Consider the following 20,654-nt stretch of genomic DNA (forward strand, 5'->3'; position numbering starts at 1 on the left):
ATGAGTTTTTAAAAGTAAAATTCATGTTGGTTAAACACCGAGATGTTTTTGGGTTACAAAGAGGATAGGTTGTGCATGACTATGAGTTTCCGTTCTCTGATATTCATGTACCTCGAGGCATGGGCACCTAAGGAAACTTACAAACTGTACAAGGCATAACTCCTTGATGTCTCTGGCTTTACCAAGATTTACTAGCACCTGCTTGAATAATGCAAGGTTCTTTTTCAATGTTGAAACAATTATATATCTCTTCCTTTGATTTTTTTCCATAGTCATAATTGCTAATTAGTACCCTGATTTGGCAAACTCCTGGCCACTTCAGTTCAGTAAGTATATGACTCAAACCCAGTAAAACAGTGTAAGACTTTTATTTTGCTGGTCTGCAGGCAGATTCCACAGTAGTAACTGAGATGACCTGCTGCAAATTGAAACTATTTCTTCTATTTCCTCACAGATTTTGGCTAAGTACACATCAATTTAGTAACATGGTTCTTAGCACAGCCAAGAGACTGTGAGGCTCTCAGCATAATTTAGAGGCTGGAACATTTAAGAGAAGTGAAAAAATCACAGATATTAGGCCTTACCACTTATAATTCATATTAATGTTGCGCTTTTTTTTTTTTTACACATCTTATGACTTCCAGCCAAAGACCAGTCCTCTCAGGCAGACGAGGAGAAAGACCCTCCAAAGAGCCACCCCTACTCCGTGGAGACCCCATATGGCTTTCATCTGGACCTGGACTTCCTCAAGTATGTGGATGACATTGAGAAGGGAAACACCATCAAAAGGATTCCCATCCACAGAAGGGCCAAGCAAGCCAAGTTCAGCACTTTGCCCCGAAACTTCAGCCTTCCCGACAGCGGGGCTCGCTTGCATGCTGCTCTTCCCCACCCAAACTGGTCCCCACTGGTGTCCAGGAAGGTGTCGCTGGGGGCAGAGAAGCGAGCCCAGGCACGGCCGCTCGGTGATCACCCCCAAGCCTCCGCGCATGGGAGCGAGGGGAGCTACCACAGGCGGGCCGTGCTGGCTGAGACCGCCAGACAGCTGGAGGCTGCGGCTCCCGGGGAGGCTGAGCTCGCCTCCGGGAGCGGGCGCCCCCAGCTTTTGAGAGCATGCAGCATGCCAGCCACACTGCTGCAAAACAGGGCTTCCGAGGACTCCAGCCTCCCCTCAGGTCCTCCCACGCCGCCCATCCTCATTCCCCTTCCGGTAGAAGGCAGTGTCTGTGGGGGCACCTTTGGCCCTGTGGAAGGATTTGCAGGTGTTCCCAACTCCAGCACTGGAGCAGCTGCCCAATCCAAAGTCAAAGAGCTCGGAGACCTGGTGCTGGGGATTCCTGAGCTGGTCCCGGAGACGGCTGAGCGCCCAGAGGGCAAAGAAGAGGCTCCACATCTGCTCCCTCACCCAAGTCCTTCCTTCTCATCCCAGAATGCACTTGCAGTTTTAGAGGATGCAAAAGACCAACATAAAAACAGAGAAGCAGAGGTGGTGTTCACCCCTGGCTCCCCAACGCCCAGCCCCCCACCTCTGCCCTCACCCATCCCTGAGAATGAGCTCCCCCTGGAAGAAATCGAGCTCAGCATCAGTGAGATCCCCCCTCCACCACCGGTGGAGGTGGACGTGAGAAGCATTGGCACCCGGGTCACAGAGGAAAGCCTGGGCCTTGCCATTCTGGATCCCGGCAGCATCTCCAGCCTGAAGCAGCAGCTCTTGGACCTTGAGGGAGCATTGTCTGGGAAAATGGAGGAACTGGCCCAGGTGAGAGCTGCCCTCCGAGAGCAGGAGGAGGAAATCAAAGCTAAGGGGCAGAGGATCCAAGAGCTAGAGTGCAGCGTCGCTCAGCTGGCAGGAAAGCTTAGCCACGGGAACACCAAAGACGCTCAGGGCCAAACTGATGCCATGGTCAACACCGACCCTCTCCTTGGACTCTCAGCCAGGCAGTCATGTGACAAGAGCATTGGTGTCAACCTTCTGAGCAGCATGGGATCTGAAAGTTGGAGGGCCAGAGGAGAGGAGAATGACCTCCTCTGGGGGCAGAACGGTCACAAACAGGGGGATCAGAGCCCCACAGAATTCATGCCACCATCCCAGCTGTCACTGCCAGAGGGCCCTGAGATGGTCCTCACCTCACCTTTATGTAGCTGCTTCTCCACTGAGCTCAGGATCGAAGAAGGAGGCTCTGAGCAGGAAGGAGACCCTCAGGTAGGAGCTGAGGGTCTGGTCAGGGAAGCAGGAGGCTCTTCACAGAGCAGTGACCTACAGGCTCCCCCAGCAGGGCAGGAGGAAGCCAGTTCAGAACTCCCAGGGAAGGAGGGAACACAAAGGCCACCAAGCTCACCCACAGATGCCACCATTGGGCAATACGTTAAGAAGATCCAGGAGCTCCTGCAGGAACAGTGGAGCTGCCTGGAGCACGGGTACCCAGAGCTGGCCAGTGCCATCAAGCAGCCCGCCTCCAAACTCAGCAGCATCCAGCGCCAGCTCCTGAGCTCCCTCAACCTGCTGCTGTCTGCCTACTCAGCCCAGGCTCCACCCCAGAAGGAGTCCCCGGCCCCCTCCTCCTCCCCACCACCAATGGGTAAATACTGGTGCCTGAGACAGGGAACCATTTCTTCTTTATGGGACAAGTCAGAGGGGGAAAGGGGTTTTAATTGCATGCATATGTTTTTTTAAAGATTTAAACACCTCCAGGAACCCAGTGTAATAAAAACTAATCTATGTAACAATGGAGGCTCTGTGCCCCTTCTCGTGTCCTTGCTCTAAGGTTAGGACTGAGCGCAGGGCCACCGGGTACAGCTGTCCAGATATAGCACAAGTCACAGAGATGCCAGCCGGGGAGGGTACCTTGGAGCTTAAATCCAGCCCACACCTTACCTCTTCAATTGCCGTTCCTGCGTCACTGTGTCCACCCAGAGGGGTGCCTATTTCCTGTTTGCATTGCACAAAGACAAGGTCTAGGGTGAACAGTGGCCCTGGCTGTGTGTGCTCGGAACCCCAGCCTCCCTTCACTGCTTCCTGAGCTCTTGCATTCCCGAGATCCTCTCTGACTCTTGCACATTGGAGATTTTCTCTAGCCTAGTTTGGAAGGAACATTATGTTGAGATCTGAAATATTTCACTGAACATTGTAGGGGGGTCGGGGGAGGACCGAGGGATACTCACATGTGGAAGTCGATCCTTCGGCTGAGCGGCACTTCCTCTTGTAACAGACTATACACTGTTGAGTAAAGTGGAACCATATTTTGCTTCGCTCAGTGAGCAGCATGCGAGCCTGCTTCCTGCTGCAGATCACAAATTGCCTGCTCTCTCAGTATTTTGTGCTCACTCTAATCTTGCCCATTAGGAAATGCATCCTGTACTTTTAAGCATAGCCAAAGACTTGTGCTCTCGCTCATGTGTCTCCTGTGCTTACCCCACATCACAAAGGGTCAACTGGCCAAGGTGGGGCCAGAGGTGGGACCAGGAGTCCCGCGAACTAAGTTCTATGCTTAGAACTAACTAAATCCTTCTGTGCCATTCACTGAGTGAAGCTGAGCCTCAGATCTCCCAGCTCTTGTCCCCTAGTAAGGGACAAGAATGGCACCCACAGTGCATGGCCCTTCTGAAAGAGTGCTCCCACTGTCATCCACACAGAGAGGGGCTTTGTGACCAGGGACAGTTTGGCTGGTACTGACCAGAAGGCTAGGCCTCCTTGCAGACCCTCAAAATGTTTTTTTAAGATTGTTTATTTACTTTTTTTTTTTTAGAGAGATAGAGAGAAGGGAAGGAAGGGAGAAGGAGAAGCAGAGTAACTTCAATGTGCGAGAGCTACATCCATCAGTTGCCTCTTACATGTACCCAACTGGGGACCTGGCCCGCAACCCAGGCATGTGGCCTGACTGGGAATCAAACCAGCAAACTTTCTGTTTGCTGGCCGGTGCTCAGTCCACTGAGCCACACCAGCCAGAGTAACCTCAAAATATTTGATTGACATTATCTAGTTCCCTGTCTCTTTCTACTTCTTTATACACCCTCAACCTATATCCCCTTAAAGCAAGAGTCTTGGTTTTGCTGCATTCTGGGGCATCTCCAGGATCATTCTAACCTGTGATGTTGTGTCTGCCTAGAAACCTCCCCGTCGACCAGCCTTAAATCCATAATGAAAAAGAAAGACTATGGCTTCCGTGCAGGAGGTAATGGGACCAAAAAGAACCTTCAGTTTGTTGGGGTTAACGGTGGGTAAGCATCGCTCGTGAAGCCCAGACTGCCCCCCACACTACCCGTTCCTCTGTTGTCCTTAGCGTGCTCCTGTCCTAAGGGAAAGCATCTGGTTTTCATTCTTCTTCAAGGGGATTAATCTCAACAGCCCTTTAAAACTCCATCTCGGGCTTGCATGTGTTTGGCTCCTTGCCAGCTGGTGTGGTCTATTGGATCCTGGGCTTTTAATATGCCTTAGCTTTGGCGTCCCCCAGGGCCAGGATCCCAGCAGCTTCTGGGTGTTTGAGAGGCACATGGGCCCTTTAAGGAAGACATGTAATCTGAACCACAGCACTAAAACTGGGGCAAACTCTAAACGTGTTGAACTTCAAATTTCACCCATTTACAGTTTTTCTTCCTTTTACCAACTTGTTGCAAACCAAACCAGTATTTTTTAGGATAAAGAAAAACAACCAATGCCAACTGACTCAGAACAGGAACCTAACCTTATATATTCTGGAAAATAAGTCATCGGATTTAGAATAGTTTCTAAATCAGTCATTCAGCAAACATATGAAGAGCCAACACTGTCTTACATGGTGGGGATAAAAATATCCGGTAAACCGTGGTCACTGCCTTTATCTCCCAGTTCGGACCTGGGCAGAGATCAGTGCAGGGGGTACAGCAGTGCTGTTGCCATGAGATAGGTTCTTACAGAGAGGACGTGTGGGATGCGGTGGGAACCCGGGGGAGGGACACGTGGTCCGGCCAATGGGGGCCCAGGAATCTGTCCGAAAGAGGTCAGAACCCCTGCTAATTTGGGTCAGACCAGAAGGAAGACACCAGATTTAAATGACAGTGACATCACTGTTGCACATTCTGTGAGGGAAACATCAGAAATGATGAAACGGGGTCATAGGAGAGTTGCTGTTTCCACTCCTGCTAATGTCAGACACTGTGGCCTGAGGAGAATCCTTTTTGGGTTTATAGGAGAATCAGCTTTTACCAAGAAAAGGAGGATCAGCTTAAAGTGTAAAGCAGGTCCCCTACTGCTGGCTCCTGTCTTTCTTCTTTCAAGTGTGCTGAGTCGGGCCCATCTGGTGTGTGGGGAGGAGGGGCGGAGGGAATGGGGGCTTGGGGGTTTTGGGGGGGCTTTGTATCTACTGTCAACCCACCACTACCACCACCACCACCACCCCCCACTCCAGCTTAAAGTGCTCCTTTCCCAGATATTCTTCAGTATTTCTCACTCTAGTGCAGTGGTTTTCAACCTTGGCTGCACCTTGGAAGTCCTAGGGGAACCTTCAAAAATAGTGATGCCTGGGTCCCCTCCCTGAAGATGCCAGTTTAATTAGTCTGGAGTGTAGTACAGGTACTGGGAATTTTAAACACCCTCAAGTGATTCTAATGTGCAGCCAAGGTTACAAACTCCTGCTCTAATTAAAGTAGCCCCTCCCAGCACTCTGTCCCATGGTCCTTTATTGTTTTATTCAATGTTCAGGATTTACTATCTGAATATATCATTTACACATTTCTTTTCTGCCTCTTCCTATTAGAATATATGCCCATTTAGGACAGGGACCTTGGTATAGTATTTAGAACCGTGCCTGGCACATAGTCGGTGCTCAGTAAATTTCTGTTGAATGAACGAATGAACTTGCAGGTGAGGTTTTATGGAAACAATTTTAAGACCAGAACTGCTTGGTGAACATGTTATATCTGCTACTCTCTCAGTCTCAAAAGCAGCAGGTTGTTCTAAGCACAAGAGAGGAAGAAATATCTTGGGTTTAAACAAGAGAATGTGAGCAAACCAAGAAGGCCGGGTTTACAAATGCGGTGAACATAGGGGCTCTCATTTGGAGAAAGGCCATGACGGGGTTCAGTGGAAGACGTGGCCACTGGGTCCCCTGGTCTCTGACAGTGTCCAGTGGCCCAACATCCCAAAGTCTTTGTCCATTGGTGGTCTCCTATTGACCATCAGCTGTGGAATCAATAAATCTTCCAGGGCTTTCCCCTGTGGTCTCTGGTCTGCCACCTCAGTAGAGTTGGGACTATAGCTGGAGAGGGGGCACCATGTGTGAAAAGTGGCCCGTGCCCTCCCTTTTGCTGTTCCCAGGAATAGTTGGAACAGGCTGCAGATGAGAAAGGCAAATGTTGGGTTCAAGTATCCCAACTGGGAGTAGGCAGAGATGGTTCCTTCTTTGTAGAATGTAAGCTGGGCTAGAACAAAGGGCTCAAGGGAAGTCTCACAATCACCTAAAGACGTGAAGATTTGTCAGGCAATTCAGAAAACTGAGGGTGGGGGATGGGAAACACTTACCTAGATGTGGGCTCTTTTTCTGGAGGCATTAGGATTCCAGAAGCAAATGTTTTTTATAAAAACTGTGGACTGCCTGTTGGGATCATCTGAACGCACTGGTCAATAGAGCGTGTGCTTTTCGTGATTTGCCCGCAGCTCCTTTCCCGGTGCCTCTGGCATTAGAGTCAGAGCTCTTACCTACACTGTTCTCTGACATCAGGGTTCCTGGGAGTTCCCTTGTCCAGGCGTGAAGGCATAGCGGGTGGAGAATGTGGTTAGCAAGCTGGAAGGTGTTATCTAAAGCCCACCTAGGTTTTATTCTTGTTGACATGGGCATTGGGCAGAAAGCACAGAACAAGTCACATCTGTCTCCTTTCTCAGCTACGAGACCACCTCAAGTGAGGAGACCAGTGGCGAGGACAGCTCCCCAGAAGACTTGTCTGACAGTGAGGCTGAGAAGAAATGTGATGGCCCAGAACATAGGCGGGACAGGGATGCCCACTCCAGCTGCAAGGTGGGACAAGGCATCTCTGAGAGCACCTGCGACACAGGCCAGGAAAGAGAACCTGGGGAAGAACCCCTTCTTCCCAAGGCTGAGCGGTGAGTCAGATGGGTATAGAAGGGGACACCTGAACCTCTGAGAAAAGATAAGAGCATTTATTCTTTCTTTTATTCAGTCATTTATTCATGTGTTTACTCCTTCACCAGTATTTATTGAGTTTCTAATCTATGCCATGTACTGTGCACTGCTTGAACTAAACAGGTGTAGCTCCTGATTCATGGGATATACTGTCATAGACTGAGCTCTACACATAAAGCTGACATTGACCTAGCACTGAAAATGTGAAGGACTTCACAGGCATTGTCTTATGTAGTTTTAAAAACAATCCTGCAAGGTAGAAATGATTATAATCCCGACTTTATAGGTGTGGAAACAGAGGCTCAGAGCAGGTAAATGACAGCTGGCAGAGTGGGGATTGCGACCAGGTCTTTCCTGATTTTAGCTACACCCTTTTCTGCCCCTCCCATTGGCTCTGCTGATGGAAGTCTTTTAAAATGATGGGAGGTCATGTGGCACGATGAAGAGAGTGCTTCAGAGTCGGGCGCCCCTGGATTCAAATCCTCCATCTGCACAGCACTGTTTTAGACGAGGTACTTAAGCTGTTGTCATTTCAGTTTCTTCATCCGTAAAAATGCAGATGACAGCAACCTGATAGGCTTGATGTCAGGGCTGGATGAGAAGAACTATGTAAAATGCCAAAATAGTAGGTTCTCGATGAGTGGGAGAAAAAGCATAGTAAGTACCATTGTCGTCCTTATCATTCATCCCAGCCTGGCTGTCCAAGGAGTGAGGAGCAGTCAGTGCTGGCAGCTTGTCATGCGGGTCCGCAGGGCTGCCCCAGCATGGCAGCACTGTGAGTGAGTGGAGCTCCCCACTCAGCGCTGCCACTAAGTCCCAATTTAGGCCTCTCGATGCTGACTCTGCCCTTGTCCTAACACAGGAGGAGTGTTTGGCATCGCAAACACCCAGCTTAATTGGTTTCATTTTATTGACTCCATTAGCACCTCTGGTGTCTCTCATGGGAGAATAACCTGAAGAAATTTGTTCGTATAGATTATTGGGTTCTTTGAAGTTTTCAGGGCAGTCAGGCAGAAATTGTTTGGTCCAACCCTGGCTGGTATGGCTCAGTGGACGGAGCGCCTGCCTACAGAAATGAAGGTTGCTGGTTTGATTCCTGGTCAGGGCTCATGCCTGGATTGCAGGCCAGGTCCCCAGTCAGGGGCATGCAGGAAACATCCGATCGATATTTCTCTCATGTATCAATGTTTCTTTCTCTCTCTTTCTCCCTTCCCCCCCAAAAATAAATAAAATATTTTTTAAAGAAAGAAAATGTCTGGTCCAAAGTCAAAAAGACCACCCTCCATTGCCAAGTGTGACAGGAATTGCAGTTGGGCCCCCAGAATGCTTTGCTGATTGCTCCCACGCCCTGAAAACATCAGGATAAAAGGGCGATGGGCTCCAGTCTCTCTTCAGAAGAGCTCAGAAGCCTAGCCTCATCACTGAGACACTGTATTCACCTCACATTTCTAAAGAATGCCCCTTATCCTGGGAAGTTGCCCGGTTTGGGTGTTTGAATTGCTGAGAATGGACATGAAGGTAGAGAATAGCTTTTTTAAAAAAATCAACACGGAGACTGATACATATATGTTTTCTTTAGATACAAGCCCTCGGAAGAATTTCTTAATGCATGCCGGGCATTGAGCCAGCATCTGCCAGAAACTGGGACCACCACCGACCAGCTCTTGGTACTCTGAGTTTTCATTGTCACGTAGAGATTGCTGTACTGTTTAAGCTGTTAGTTCCAACAAGGTGACTTTGGTCCCTTGCCTGAGGCAGCAGTGTGAGGGTGCACATGGGAGCCCCTTTCCTCTAGGTGCTCTCTCATTCACCCAGAGTCTCGCCTGTTGCCTAAGATGATGGATTATGCTGAGAAAGTGGAACCGGTGCATTTGCATAAGAAAGCAGGCCCAGTGTGGGAAGGCTTTTACCAAGGGTTATTACCCATTGCATCACGGGTGTCTGTCATAAAATTATTTGTGGCTTAGGCTCAAAATTGCCGTGCAAATTGAGCAAACTGTGGGTAGAGTGGAAAAGAGCATGTGAAACACCAAGCATGGGTTCAATCCTCAGGAGCGTTACCGATGAGCTATTGGGCAAGCCAGCTCAACACTCAGAGCCTCAGTTCCCCCATTAATAAAAGGAGGGGAGTAGGCAGCTTGTCTCAGTTACCCCCGAGCCATGGCATTTAGTTTTGTAGTCTTTACTCTTTTTCTTGAAGTGTACCTATGAGCCAAGAGACCAATTACATACATTTGCTCCCTAACACCTTTATGGCCCTCGGAGACTTAAACATGTAATGACTGGGTTCTACTTTTAATCAAGAGATACAGGTTATGGAAGCAGCTGATAAGACCCATTGTGTAACAACTTGAAAGCATTTTTAAAGGCCATTTTCTTCTCCTTTGCAGAAGAGCTATAGCAGTAAAAACAACCAATTCAGCCCATTCCATTTTCATTACTTTATCTTAGCTGATTTGGCAAATAACTGTCCCCAGATTGTTAAAGAATATATATGTGATGTGACTGTTGCTTAAAACTCCTGTTATGTATTCTTAAATGAATTACAAAACTATTTCTTATTTCTCCATTTAAAATCTACCACTATGATCCTAAGTGTTAGGATCTTTCTTCAGATCCTCTTAAAGATTTGATGGCTAGCCCTGGCTGGTGTGACTCAGTGGATTGAGTGCTGGCCTGTAAATCAAATGGTTGCCAGTTCGACTCCCAGTCAGGGCACATGCCTGGGTTGCAGGCCAGGTCCCCAGTAGGGAGCGCACAAGAGACAATCACACATTGATGTTTCACTCTCTCTCTTTCTCCACCCCCTTCCCCTCTCTAAAAAATAAATAAATAAATAAAACATTTTTTTTAAAAAAGATTCCATGACTAAAGGAGATATACAAAGGAGTGTTTCAGCCACAAAAGATTCCACTGATCCCGCCTAGAAAAGCGATGAGACAATATGCAAACCCAACACCATACCCACATCAGGATCGAAGCACAAGACCCCGCCACCCTACCTTAGAGACAAGGCAGGTTGTACAAGCACCTCACTCTAGAGCCGTGGGAGGTTAGGGAACCAGCCCCTTTCACACTGCCATTTTGTAGGTAAGACAAGTAAGGTTCGAAAGGCTGTATGACTTCTAAGGTCACACAGATGAGCCAAGGACTTCCACCTGGCCACATTGGCTCAGAGACTCCAAATCCAGTGCTCTTTCCAGAATGAGTGTGAAATCATTTCTGATACTCAGATCCCCATACGTAAATAATCTAGACATGTTTGATTTTGAACACTGAGGTCATGTCGCACACAGAGCTGATGTTATTTGCTCTGGATTCTCCTCATTCATGATTCCACAGAGCTGAACACTGTCAGGGGTGTCTAACCTGTGGCCCAGGATGGCTAGGAATGAGGCCCAACACAAAATCATAAATTTACTTAAAACTTTTTTTTGCTCATCAGTTATCTTTACTGCTTGTGTATTTTTTTTAAAGATTATTTATTTATTTATTTTTAGAGGGGAAGGGAAGGAGAGAGGGAGAGAAGTATCAATGTATAGTTGCCTCTTGTGTGTCCCCTGCTGGGAACTGGCCTGCAACCCAGGCATGTGCCCTGACTGGGAATTGAACCGTGATCCTCTGGTTCACAGGCCCATGCTCAATCCACTGAGCTACACCAGCCAGGGCTATTGCTTGTGTGTTTAATGTGTGTGCCAAGACAGCTCTTCTTCCAGTGTGGTCCAGAGATGCCAAAAAGTTGGGCACCCATGCTGGATGGTGGGGTCCTGTCATGGGTGGTTCAGCTATTTTCCCTGAAGGCCCTAGCAAAGCTCAAAATCCAAAAAGAATTCAAGCACAGCTGTTTGGGTTTTGTTTCCAGTGTAAATTGGTCATGTTGTTTGTCTGAGCTTTCAGCATGCATTTTCTCCATTAGTAAAATATTATGTGTATTGAAAACACACACAAGAGTCTGAGCTACTGTTGGTAAAGGCTGGCTGTATGCACGTGAAAGAGAAGGTCTTAGTCGGCTGTCACCTAAGCTTACAGCAGATGCAAACTGTCGCCTAGTGAAGTGCCTTGGAGCTAGTTACTGCACTGTGCTCCCGCTGCTCTCCACTTCACGTGGGGAAGGAGCAATCAATCACACAGGTTCAAGGTACGTTGCTACATCCTCCACTGTACCCGTTAGAGCTGGAGGGAACTAAAGGAATAGAGGTGGAGGCATCCAAAGCTGACTTTTCCTGGTAGAAACGAACACCCCCACTGGAGCATCCCAGGCCAGAGGACCTTCTGGAATTGAGACCTGTTGCTATTTCAGAAGCAAAGCTTGAACACCATCAGTCAAGAGTGGTTTCGCGTCTCTAGCCGGAAGTCGTCCAGTCCTGCTGTGGTGGCTGCCTACCTCCAGCCTCACTCCCCGCACTTCCTGAAGCTGCTCGTCAACTTGGCCGATGGGAACGGGAACACAGCCCTGCACTACAGTGTGTCCCACTCCAACTTCTCCGTCGTCAAGCTGCTGCTGGAGACAGGTCAGAAATGGCTGCCGCTACGCAGTCGAGGTCCCTCCTCCAAGGGCAGTTCTTGTTCTCTCTTCTTTCCAGCTAAGGGATTCTTCTGTTCCAAGTTCCTTCTGTATTCTTGGAACCGGGGGAGACCATTTTCTTCTATCGTCTCATTTATTTTTCACCACGCTCTTGTGATGTGGGCATTATCCTTCTCATGTCGTAGTTGAGGAAACTGAGGCTCGGGGAGAGTAGCAAGCCTATGAAGTCAAGAATACCATTCCAAACAATAATAGTAATAACAATGAGCACTTACTGAGCATTTGCTATGTGCTAGGCGTTGTTCTAAGTTCTTTATATATATAAATTCCGCACTGTTCTGTTGTTATCTCCATTTTACAGATGAAAGGCCAAGCAACTTGATCCCCTCAGACTGTTTTGTTATTGCCCACAAAGAGACATATAGCTTCTCAGATAAGCAAAAGTGCAGACAGATAACAGGCTGATCATCTACTGTCTCCTTTGGTAGAGAAGGATACAAACACCTGTTTCCAGGACCAAAAAGGCAGAAATTTCTTTTGAATTCTCATTTAATATTTCATCTTTAAAATAAGCCAGTTTTTAATTGTTATGAAATGTATAGTCTTAATTGTTTTAGCATAATATATTGCAGAGCTTGTCCCCCTCCGTTTTCAAGTGGGATTGCTGTTCCTAAAGCTCTCCCATGTTTACCCTGTGGCGTTCTTCACGCCCCCTGGTACATTGCACAGCATATCCCTGGGCCTTGGAAAGGATGTACAAACACAGCCACCAGCTTGAGAGTTACTCACAAACATAGAGTGAAACTTAAAATGCACAGCTGTGGGCAGTATGTGGCCAGGTGAGTGATGGGCTGTAGAGCCGGATAGACCTGAACCCTGGTCCACTTCCCCTTCACTTTGGCAGTTTATGTGGCTTCGGTGGCCTTCAGTGTCCTCATCTATAAAATGGGAATAATGTCTGTGCTCTGCGTTAGGAGGTAGAGTCATGGTCCTTGGCCCCCGTGGCCATCTCTGATTCTGCTGTAGAACTTCCTTGCTGGGTAGCCTCAGAAAATGTGTGAAAAAAAAGTAGCCAGTTTTAAAGGCTGCTAAGAATATAAAACATTGATCCCACCCCTGGGAAAGGATTGCTTTGTCCCATTTTAACCAGCAGCATCCTGTTGAACAGGCTAAGGCAGTCTCGCCGGTGGCCCCTTGGGGGCCGTTCCAGTGCTCACTGCTTCTCTTGCAGGCGTCTGCAACGTGGATCATCAGAACAAAGCCGGCTACACCGCCGTGATGATCACTCCCTTGGCTGCTGCGGAGACCGATGAAGACATGGCTGTCGTCTGGAAGCTCTTAAGGGAAGGAAATGTGAACATCCAAGCTACCCAGGTAGGAGGTGTGAACCTGTTCTCCACTTTAATAAATGCCAGAACCTCCTGGGTTTATTCTGCCAGTGGGGTGAGAAATTCCATGTGAACCCATGTACAGTTTTTTTAACCCAAGAAGGCTGGGGCTTCCAAATGGTGTCTGTCCAAAGGCTGATCATTTGGTTTCCTCAAAAGCTCCTGAGATCCAGACAGGCTGGGACAGAGGTCAGGACACTTGTAATCTATGTCCCAGTCTGAAATTGGTCAAATTCCATCTGGATTCAAATTCTCAAAGCAAATATTCCCACAGTTAGTGCCTTCAGAAGGCATTTTGCTAATTGGCGGCTCTAGGAAGCCTCTGTAAGTGATTGGGCTTTATCATGGATTCCAACGCAGTTTAGTGTTGGGATGTCTTTGTTCAGCTTCTGGGCTCTTTCTGAGAACACAGAGTAGGTATGGTTCCCACCGAGTGGGGCTTTGAGTTAGACGAGGCTCCACTACCAACAGGCCACTTACCCGTCTTGGGCCAATACAAGAACGAGTAGAGTCTTGTCCTTTCACGCACTGGAGTGGTCATAGGTGCTCGACTAACTATCAAGAACTGTAGGGGGTTGAGATTTTGCTTTACCTGAAAGCTAACAAGTTATGGTGCTACAGTCTCCCGGATGCTGGCAGGTACATGGGATGACATATGTCAGAGACAAAGAACAGAGTGTTTCAGCAGTAGCAGCAGCGGCAGCATTGGTATTGACACCAGTTCCCTGAAACCCAATGCCCCATCCCCTCTGGGCAGCGTGAGGAGGGCCAGGTCCCCGTGCGCAGAAAGGGGCTGCGTTACTGGAGAGGAACTCTGAGTTTAGGGGACCTGAGCCTTTTATACTGGTCAGTAAGCCCGTCTGCCTCTGTTCGGGAAGAGACCCTCTCTAGCTTCCAAAGCTGTTCACTGTATAACCATCCTTACAAAGATAGGCTAAGACAAAAGGGCAGGCAGTGCCTCACTCACTGGATGTGCATAAAGCCAGGGAATTCGTGGCACATTGTCTCCCAACAACATACTCAACTCCACTCCCCTGCAGCCGCCAAGGTGACCAAACACAGCAGCCTAACCTGACGGCAAAGTCGCTTTGCGGGCTTTACCTAACGGCAGTCCTATGTTCTGGTTTTCAAAGTGCTTTCACTCACCCACACTCCTCCTCCATAGGACTCAAGCAGTTTTCATTTTCATATGTTTCCCATAAACATTAATTTTTTTCTAAATTGTCCTTCTTGCAAGAGGGGATGCTCACCTATGATCAAAATCAGCATTCCCTCCCCTTTCCTTTTAATTTACAGAGGAGAAACTGACAGTCTAAGAGGGTAAGGGACTCAGCCCAGGTCATCAAAGGAGGTCATCAAAGAATTCACACCTAAGCTGTTCCCTTCAGCTCCCCTTGAGACTTTTATGTATGAGGAGAGATGCAAGGAGCTGGTTAAATGGGAGAGAGCTGGGAGGCGGGGAGCGTCCTGGGATAAGCTACTTATTTCTCCTTGTACCTCCAGGGTCAGTGCAGTACCTGGCACATAGCAGTGCTCTGTAAATGATCATCATAGTCAGCTGTATTAAACTGTATTGTACTGGACCAGGAGGGAGGTGATAAAGGACGGGGTTCTGAGTCAGGCAGAGGGGCTGATTCGACCACAATCTGCATGTGTCATCTGGCTTTAATACCAGTTGCAGAGGGGGGGTCTGGGTGGAAACCATGTGGTCTGGTTAGTTCAGTAAACAGCCATTACCTCAGAGCTGAGTACGAGCAAAGCAAAAGGCAAACAGACTTCTCTGGAAGGATCTGTCTGGGTTCCAGACAATGGAGACCCAGGACAGCTACTAATACATTCACGTCCTGAGCATTTGCATAGATTATCTCTAACCCTCATAAGGATGGTAATAGCCAACACTCACTGAGCATTTGCTACACGCTCAGGTCTCACAACAACACCGTGAGGCAGGTAATATTGTTCATCATTTCCACTTTACCAGACCACGAGAAGTCACCAAGAAGTTAACTTGTCCAGAGTCACCTAAGTAGTAGGTGGCAGAGCTGGGATTTTTGTCATTGACACCGCCCCTCCTTCCTCTAAGCCCCAGCGCTCTGGTCCGGGGGAAGCACGATCCATCAGTGATGGCAGCTCAGCGCTTTAATCAGTAAACACATCAGCAAGCATGTCTTAGTGCTTTTTACTTGTAAGACACTGTGCTCAGAGCCACGGGGGATCTGAAAGAAGAGAAAACTTAGTCCTTGGCTCCCTGCTGCAACCTCAAAGTCTGGTGTACTGTCAGAGGGACAAGCCCAGCCCACCTGGACCCGGGAGAACCACGAGGGCACATATAACCAAGTCCTAAAAGAGGATTATCTTTTTCCTAAAAGAGGAAAAACTATGCAAAATGATGGGCAATTTACAATCAGAAAAATTACTATTATATAATATTGTATTTACAACCTTTATCTTATTTGATTCCTATAAGATGCCTGTGAGGTACATGGGATAGATCATTATTATATTAATTTTTAAGAAAAGAGAAGCCCTGGCTGGTGTGTCTCAGTGAACTGAGCGCCGGCCTGCTAACTGAAAGGTTGCTGGTTCGATTCCCAGTCAGGGCACATTGCTGGGTCCTGGGCCAGGTCTCCAATTGGGGGCATGTGAAAGGCAACCTATCAATATATCTCTTACACATCAATGTGTCTCTCCCTGTCTTTCTCCTTCCCTTCCCCTCTCTCTAAAGATAAATATATTTTTAAATCTTAAAAAACAAGAAAGAGGAAGAAAAGAGAAACCAAGGTTCAGGGAAGACACAGGAGGTAGCCAGGGTCATGCACCAGGAACCAGCAGACCAGAGCTTGGACTTACTCTCTTTCTGACTCTAATTCATTGCCATGTCCACCGATGATCATAAGGATGTAAAGAATTGTCGATGGGTATGGATTAGAAATGACCACAGGGCCATGCAAGATCGTGAGATAAGAGGGTTTTGGTGTCGTTAAACTGAAAGTCCCAAAGGCGTTCAGAGCAGACCAATGCTTCCTGAAGGAAGGTCAGGTTGGGGCGGGCAGTAGGAAGTCATGGTACTGAAACATTCAGCCCTTCACTTATCCCTTCATTTGACATGCATCAGCACGTACTAGGTGGGGGGAAAGAGATGAAGTCCCTGCTATCAAAATTTTAGTCCACAAGAAAGAGATTGACAGGTTGTAACACCAAGTGGTAAGTGCTGTTATGAATCCCATACCTGGTTGTCAGTAGAGGGCTTTAGAGAGGATTAGCATTAAACTAGTGTCTTAAGAAAGGAATAGAAGTTTACCAGGTGTTGAAGAGTGTATCCCCTACCAAAGGCAGAAGAACATTCTGGTCATCGGTCATTTTCTGGAGAAGTCATTCCTGAGCACACCCAGGCAGGAGAGGAGTCCTTCCCCGTAGGCAGCGGCCTCACCCGCCCTGGGCTCTGTGTGCAGGGAGGCCAGACCGCGCTGATGCTGGGAGTCAGCCACGACAGGGAGGACATGGTCCGAGCGCTGCTGAGCTGCCAGGCAGATGTCAACCTGCAGGACCATGATGGATCATCCGCCCTCATGCTGGCCTGTCACCATGGCAACATCGACATGGTGCAGCTGCTCCTGGCACACCCGGCCTGTGACAGCAGCCTGACAGACAAGGTGAGACTCACAGGCATTGACAAGAAGGTATTTCCCTCCCTGAAAAGTGCCTTGCCAGCCAGCAGAACCCAAGCAACCACACGGCAGTAGCAACAGAATCAACCTCAGAATTGACCTGTTGTGGGATTTAAATGAGATAATCCATGGTAAATGCTTGGAACCCTGGATTTGGGAAACCCCAGACCCTAGCCTTTCCCACCACCATGAGGAAATGTGTGCAAGCCTGGCCCAGGCCTGGAACCTCATCTGGTCCTGGCGATAACAGCATGTGGGCTTTAAGGCTGCAGCTCGGATGGAGGCCCTCTGCTGTTCATGGGGACTCCCAAAAGGCTGGAGGAAGTAACCAAGTATAAATTATGTCCACTCTCTGGCAGTGATCCACCTTGTAGAACAGCCCATTTCATTAAGCCAACCTGCTTGAAGTTGCAATGCCAGACCCATGCTTCTTACATAAACTTCTTTGAAAGGTGATGGTGATGATGATAGTGACAATAATGACAATAGCTCACAGGTATCAGGTGCTTTTTATGTGCCAAGTACCATACTGAGCATTTACCATGGACCATCTTATTTAAATCCCACCACTACCTTGTTATGTTAACATGTTCCTGCCACTCCTTTGCTCACAAGAAAATGGAGGCACAGAGTGGTTAAGTAACATACCCAAGATCACACAGCAAGTGGAACCCTTCTCCATCAAGTTCCTAAACCCAAACTCTTAGTTGCTGCATCATCGTCTTTGTTGTCACACTGCGGGCCTGTGACTCTGGTTCCCTGCTGAATCCCTGCACCTAGTAGAGCACCTGCCACATACAGATGAATGAATCAACAGCTGAATGAATGAACCCTTAAACTTCAGAGGTAAGTTCTCAGGAAGTGGTCCTGTGACTGATAATTGCAGCAGGTAATATTTTTGGAGTATTCACAGGAACTAAATTCTTTCCGTACGCTAATTTTCAATAATCCAGTGAGGCAGATAGTGCAATCCCCATTTTTTTTTAATGATAGGGAAACAGAGACCTAGAGAGTTTGGGTAGCTATCGTAAAGTCAAGTTGCTGATTCCCAGAGCAGGGATTCAGCCCTGGTTTGACTCCAGTGTTCTTGATGTTGGCGCTACAATTTAATACTTTAAACAGACCTCTGTATACTTCTTCACATACACCGTTCAAAAAGAATAAAGGCCTGGGGAGGGGTAGAAAGCCCTGTGTTTTTCCAGGGCCAGAGCCTCTTACTAAACTACATGTGAACTACCCTAGATTGTTCCTAGAGTGATTCACACCGGAGTGAATTCAAGCTGCTAGGTCCCCGACCAGGAAGCAGGTTCTCCAGTCCAATGTCTTCAGGTCCCTTGAACCCCAGCCACACCCCGAAGCTATTTCTGAGATAATTAGAAAACACAGACCCTGCTGAAATGCATGTCAAAACAGTGGCGGGCTGCTGGAAATAAGAGACCCATGTTCCAAACCTGGCACATTCAGGCAAAGGATCAGTGTCTGAACTTCCTTCAAGTCACCCTGGGGGAGGAGGAGGCCCCGGGCCTCTGAGGGGTGACCACTCCTGTTGCCTTGGGGAGGCCTGAGAGGGCAGGCTGGTGAGATGGGCACATGAGCTTTGGGCGTCCCTGGTTGGCTGGGATAATCGGGCGGTGACCCTGAGAGCATCTCCTGGATGCCTCCGAAGATCTGCCCCCGACGAGAGGGAAGTAAGGGGCTGTGGCTACCTTCAGAAGGTGGAGGAAGCGTCATGGAGGGAGGGTGCTGTTATACTTCAAATGACTACAGTGATCGTTAGAAGCACGGACGGTAAATACTCATAGATTTGAAACTGGTTTCAGCAACTCTGCTTTGGGCCCATTCACCTAACCCCTCTGAGCGTCTGTGCACTCACCTGTAGATGGAGATAGTAATAGACATTACCCAAATACGGTAATGTTTGTAAAGCCCACGTCCTCCACCTTGGAGGTACTCGGGTGATGGTAACTGTAATTGTTACAGACACGCGAACAGTGGGCTGAAACAAACAACTACTAACTATATCAACGAGTAGGGTCCTCGGCCTTTGCGGGCAGAGTCTGGGGGGAATAGGGAGCAGGAAGGTCTGGACTTGGGTGGGTAGGGGAGCCCCTACCTACGAGGAGACTGGCCCCCACAGGGTGAAGCTGCATGGTCAACAGGGTGGGCTTGGTCCCGTGGTTCTCATCCCAGGGCAATGGTGTGCTCCAGGGAGATTTGGCAATGTCATTTAAAAAAAATACTTTTAAAATCCTCACCTGAGGTTATTTTTTTTATTGACTTTAGAGAGGGGGAGAGAGAGAGAGAGAAAGAAACTTTGATGTGAGAGAGAAACAGCGGTCAGTTGCCTCCCTTATGTACCTTGAGTGGGGATCAAGCTGGCAATTTAGGTATGTGCCCTGACTGGGAATCGAACCTGCAGCCTTTTGGTGCACAGAATGACACTCCAACCAACTGAACCACCCAGCTAGGGCAGCAATGTTACTTTTATTTGTCCCAAGTGAGGGAGGAAGTGTTCCTGGCAACAGGAACCCAGCTAGTGAGTAGAGGCCAGAGATGCTGCTAAACACCTACGATGCACAGGAACAGTGAAAAATCACAGATCATCTGGCCTGCCATATTAGCAGCACCACAGTTGAGAGACCCTGGTATAGGATCTGAAGTGCTAAAATCCAGGTGGGATTAGACAACCACCTTGGTCAAGTGCTACATCAAGGAGAGCCAGGCCGGGTTGAGGACAGGGCCAGCTGCCGCCCAGGGCAGGGCTGGAAGCCTGGCAGGAGGAACTGGACAGCTACACGGGAGATGGCGGCAGCGGCCTATCGTAGCGGAAGTGGAGAGGCTTGAGGCGCCCAGTGGTGGCCCGGGGTGGCCAGGCCGTGAGGGTGGCAGCTCCACAGGGCATCCTAGGCCCCGCCCACGGCCCAGTCCCTTGCTGCCCGCTCAGGGGAGGGTGACTGCAGGATTCACACGCAAAGTTCCCAAGGGTGAGGTGGGTGAGAAATTTTAGTGTCAGGTGGGGGCTGCTGACTGGGACCCCACCCAGCACCAAGCCCTGTGCCTCGTTAATAGCACCACGGTTGAGAAACCCTGGCATAGGATCTACCAGGGTCTCTCCAGGACCTACCAGAGCTTTGCACTGAAAGGCAAACTCCAGTCCTTATTGTGATCACCAAATCATTTCAGTGTTCGCCCTTCTTATGGAGCTTGGATGCAGGGGTTGTCTGGGAATTCCCTTGGAAACCTGAGAGAATTAATGTCCTGAAATTGGTTTCTCTCATCCTACCAACAGTTAATGGTTGATCTAAACGCAGACCTCCCAGAACAGCCAGCAAGGCATGTTCCCCAGGTTTCGAAGGTAATTCAAGAAATTGGCCACCCAGCCTCCTAGGGGCTGCAAGAGTGATGAACACAGGGAAGTGGTGGTGAAGACTGAGCTGCGGGACCCAGAGGCTCACCCATCAGATCAAAAGCAAAGACTCTGCCTTGTTCATCGTTGCCTGATACATGGTGGATTCTTGTCATATTGAAAGGCTACCCCCCACCACACGCATGCACACATACATCACACATACATACACACATGCATGCATACACACACACACAAGTGCTGGCTTCCCCAGCCCCTTTGTCTCCAGGTCGGTGACAGTGTTGCTGGGCAGGGCTTGCTGCATCTGGCTCCCACTGGCGTGCTATGCCATGCTGTGGGCTTGTTCCCAGGGCTCAGGCTCAGGCAGAGGCATTTGAGAGACACACCCCAAAGAGTCTCCCAGGCCACACTTCCTAAGCTGAATGGGGTCCCCTACCCTCCATGTCTGAAACTGAGGAGCCCACAGATGCAGGCTGACATCTCCAGATGGGCCCTGCAGCTCTTTTCCGTGACATGAGTGATCACACCATCTTAGTGGCTATAGAGAGCGTCAGGGTTGACAAGGCACAGCGATGATGTCCAGACTGCAGG

General features: G+C 48.7%; 1 protein-coding gene across 4 annotated transcripts in view; it reads left to right on the forward strand.

The window, feature by feature from the left end:
* KANK4 (KN motif and ankyrin repeat domains 4) overlaps window positions 1-20,654 on the forward strand; it is a 65,481-nt gene that overhangs the window by 41,040 nt on the left and 3,787 nt on the right. For all 4 annotated transcript variants that reach the window (XM_037043630.1, XM_037043645.1, XM_037043635.1 and 1 more), the window contains 7 exons: window positions 645-2,579; window positions 4,107-4,218; window positions 6,857-7,075; window positions 8,695-8,782; window positions 11,416-11,626; window positions 12,872-13,014; window positions 16,481-16,681. In XM_037043630.1, the coding sequence (XP_036899525.1) occupies window positions 645-2,579; window positions 4,107-4,218; window positions 6,857-7,075; window positions 8,695-8,782; window positions 11,416-11,626; window positions 12,872-13,014; window positions 16,481-16,681 (2,909 nt within the window). The remainder of the gene's footprint in view (window positions 1-644; window positions 2,580-4,106; window positions 4,219-6,856; window positions 7,076-8,694; window positions 8,783-11,415; window positions 11,627-12,871; window positions 13,015-16,480; window positions 16,682-20,654) is intronic.

This window comes from Sturnira hondurensis, unplaced genomic scaffold, assembly GCF_014824575.4.
Source record: "Sturnira hondurensis isolate 20B ecotype Veracruz unplaced genomic scaffold, ASM1482457v3 Scaffold0000648, whole genome shotgun sequence".
Taxonomy (NCBI): Eukaryota; Metazoa; Chordata; class Mammalia; order Chiroptera; family Phyllostomidae; genus Sturnira; species Sturnira hondurensis.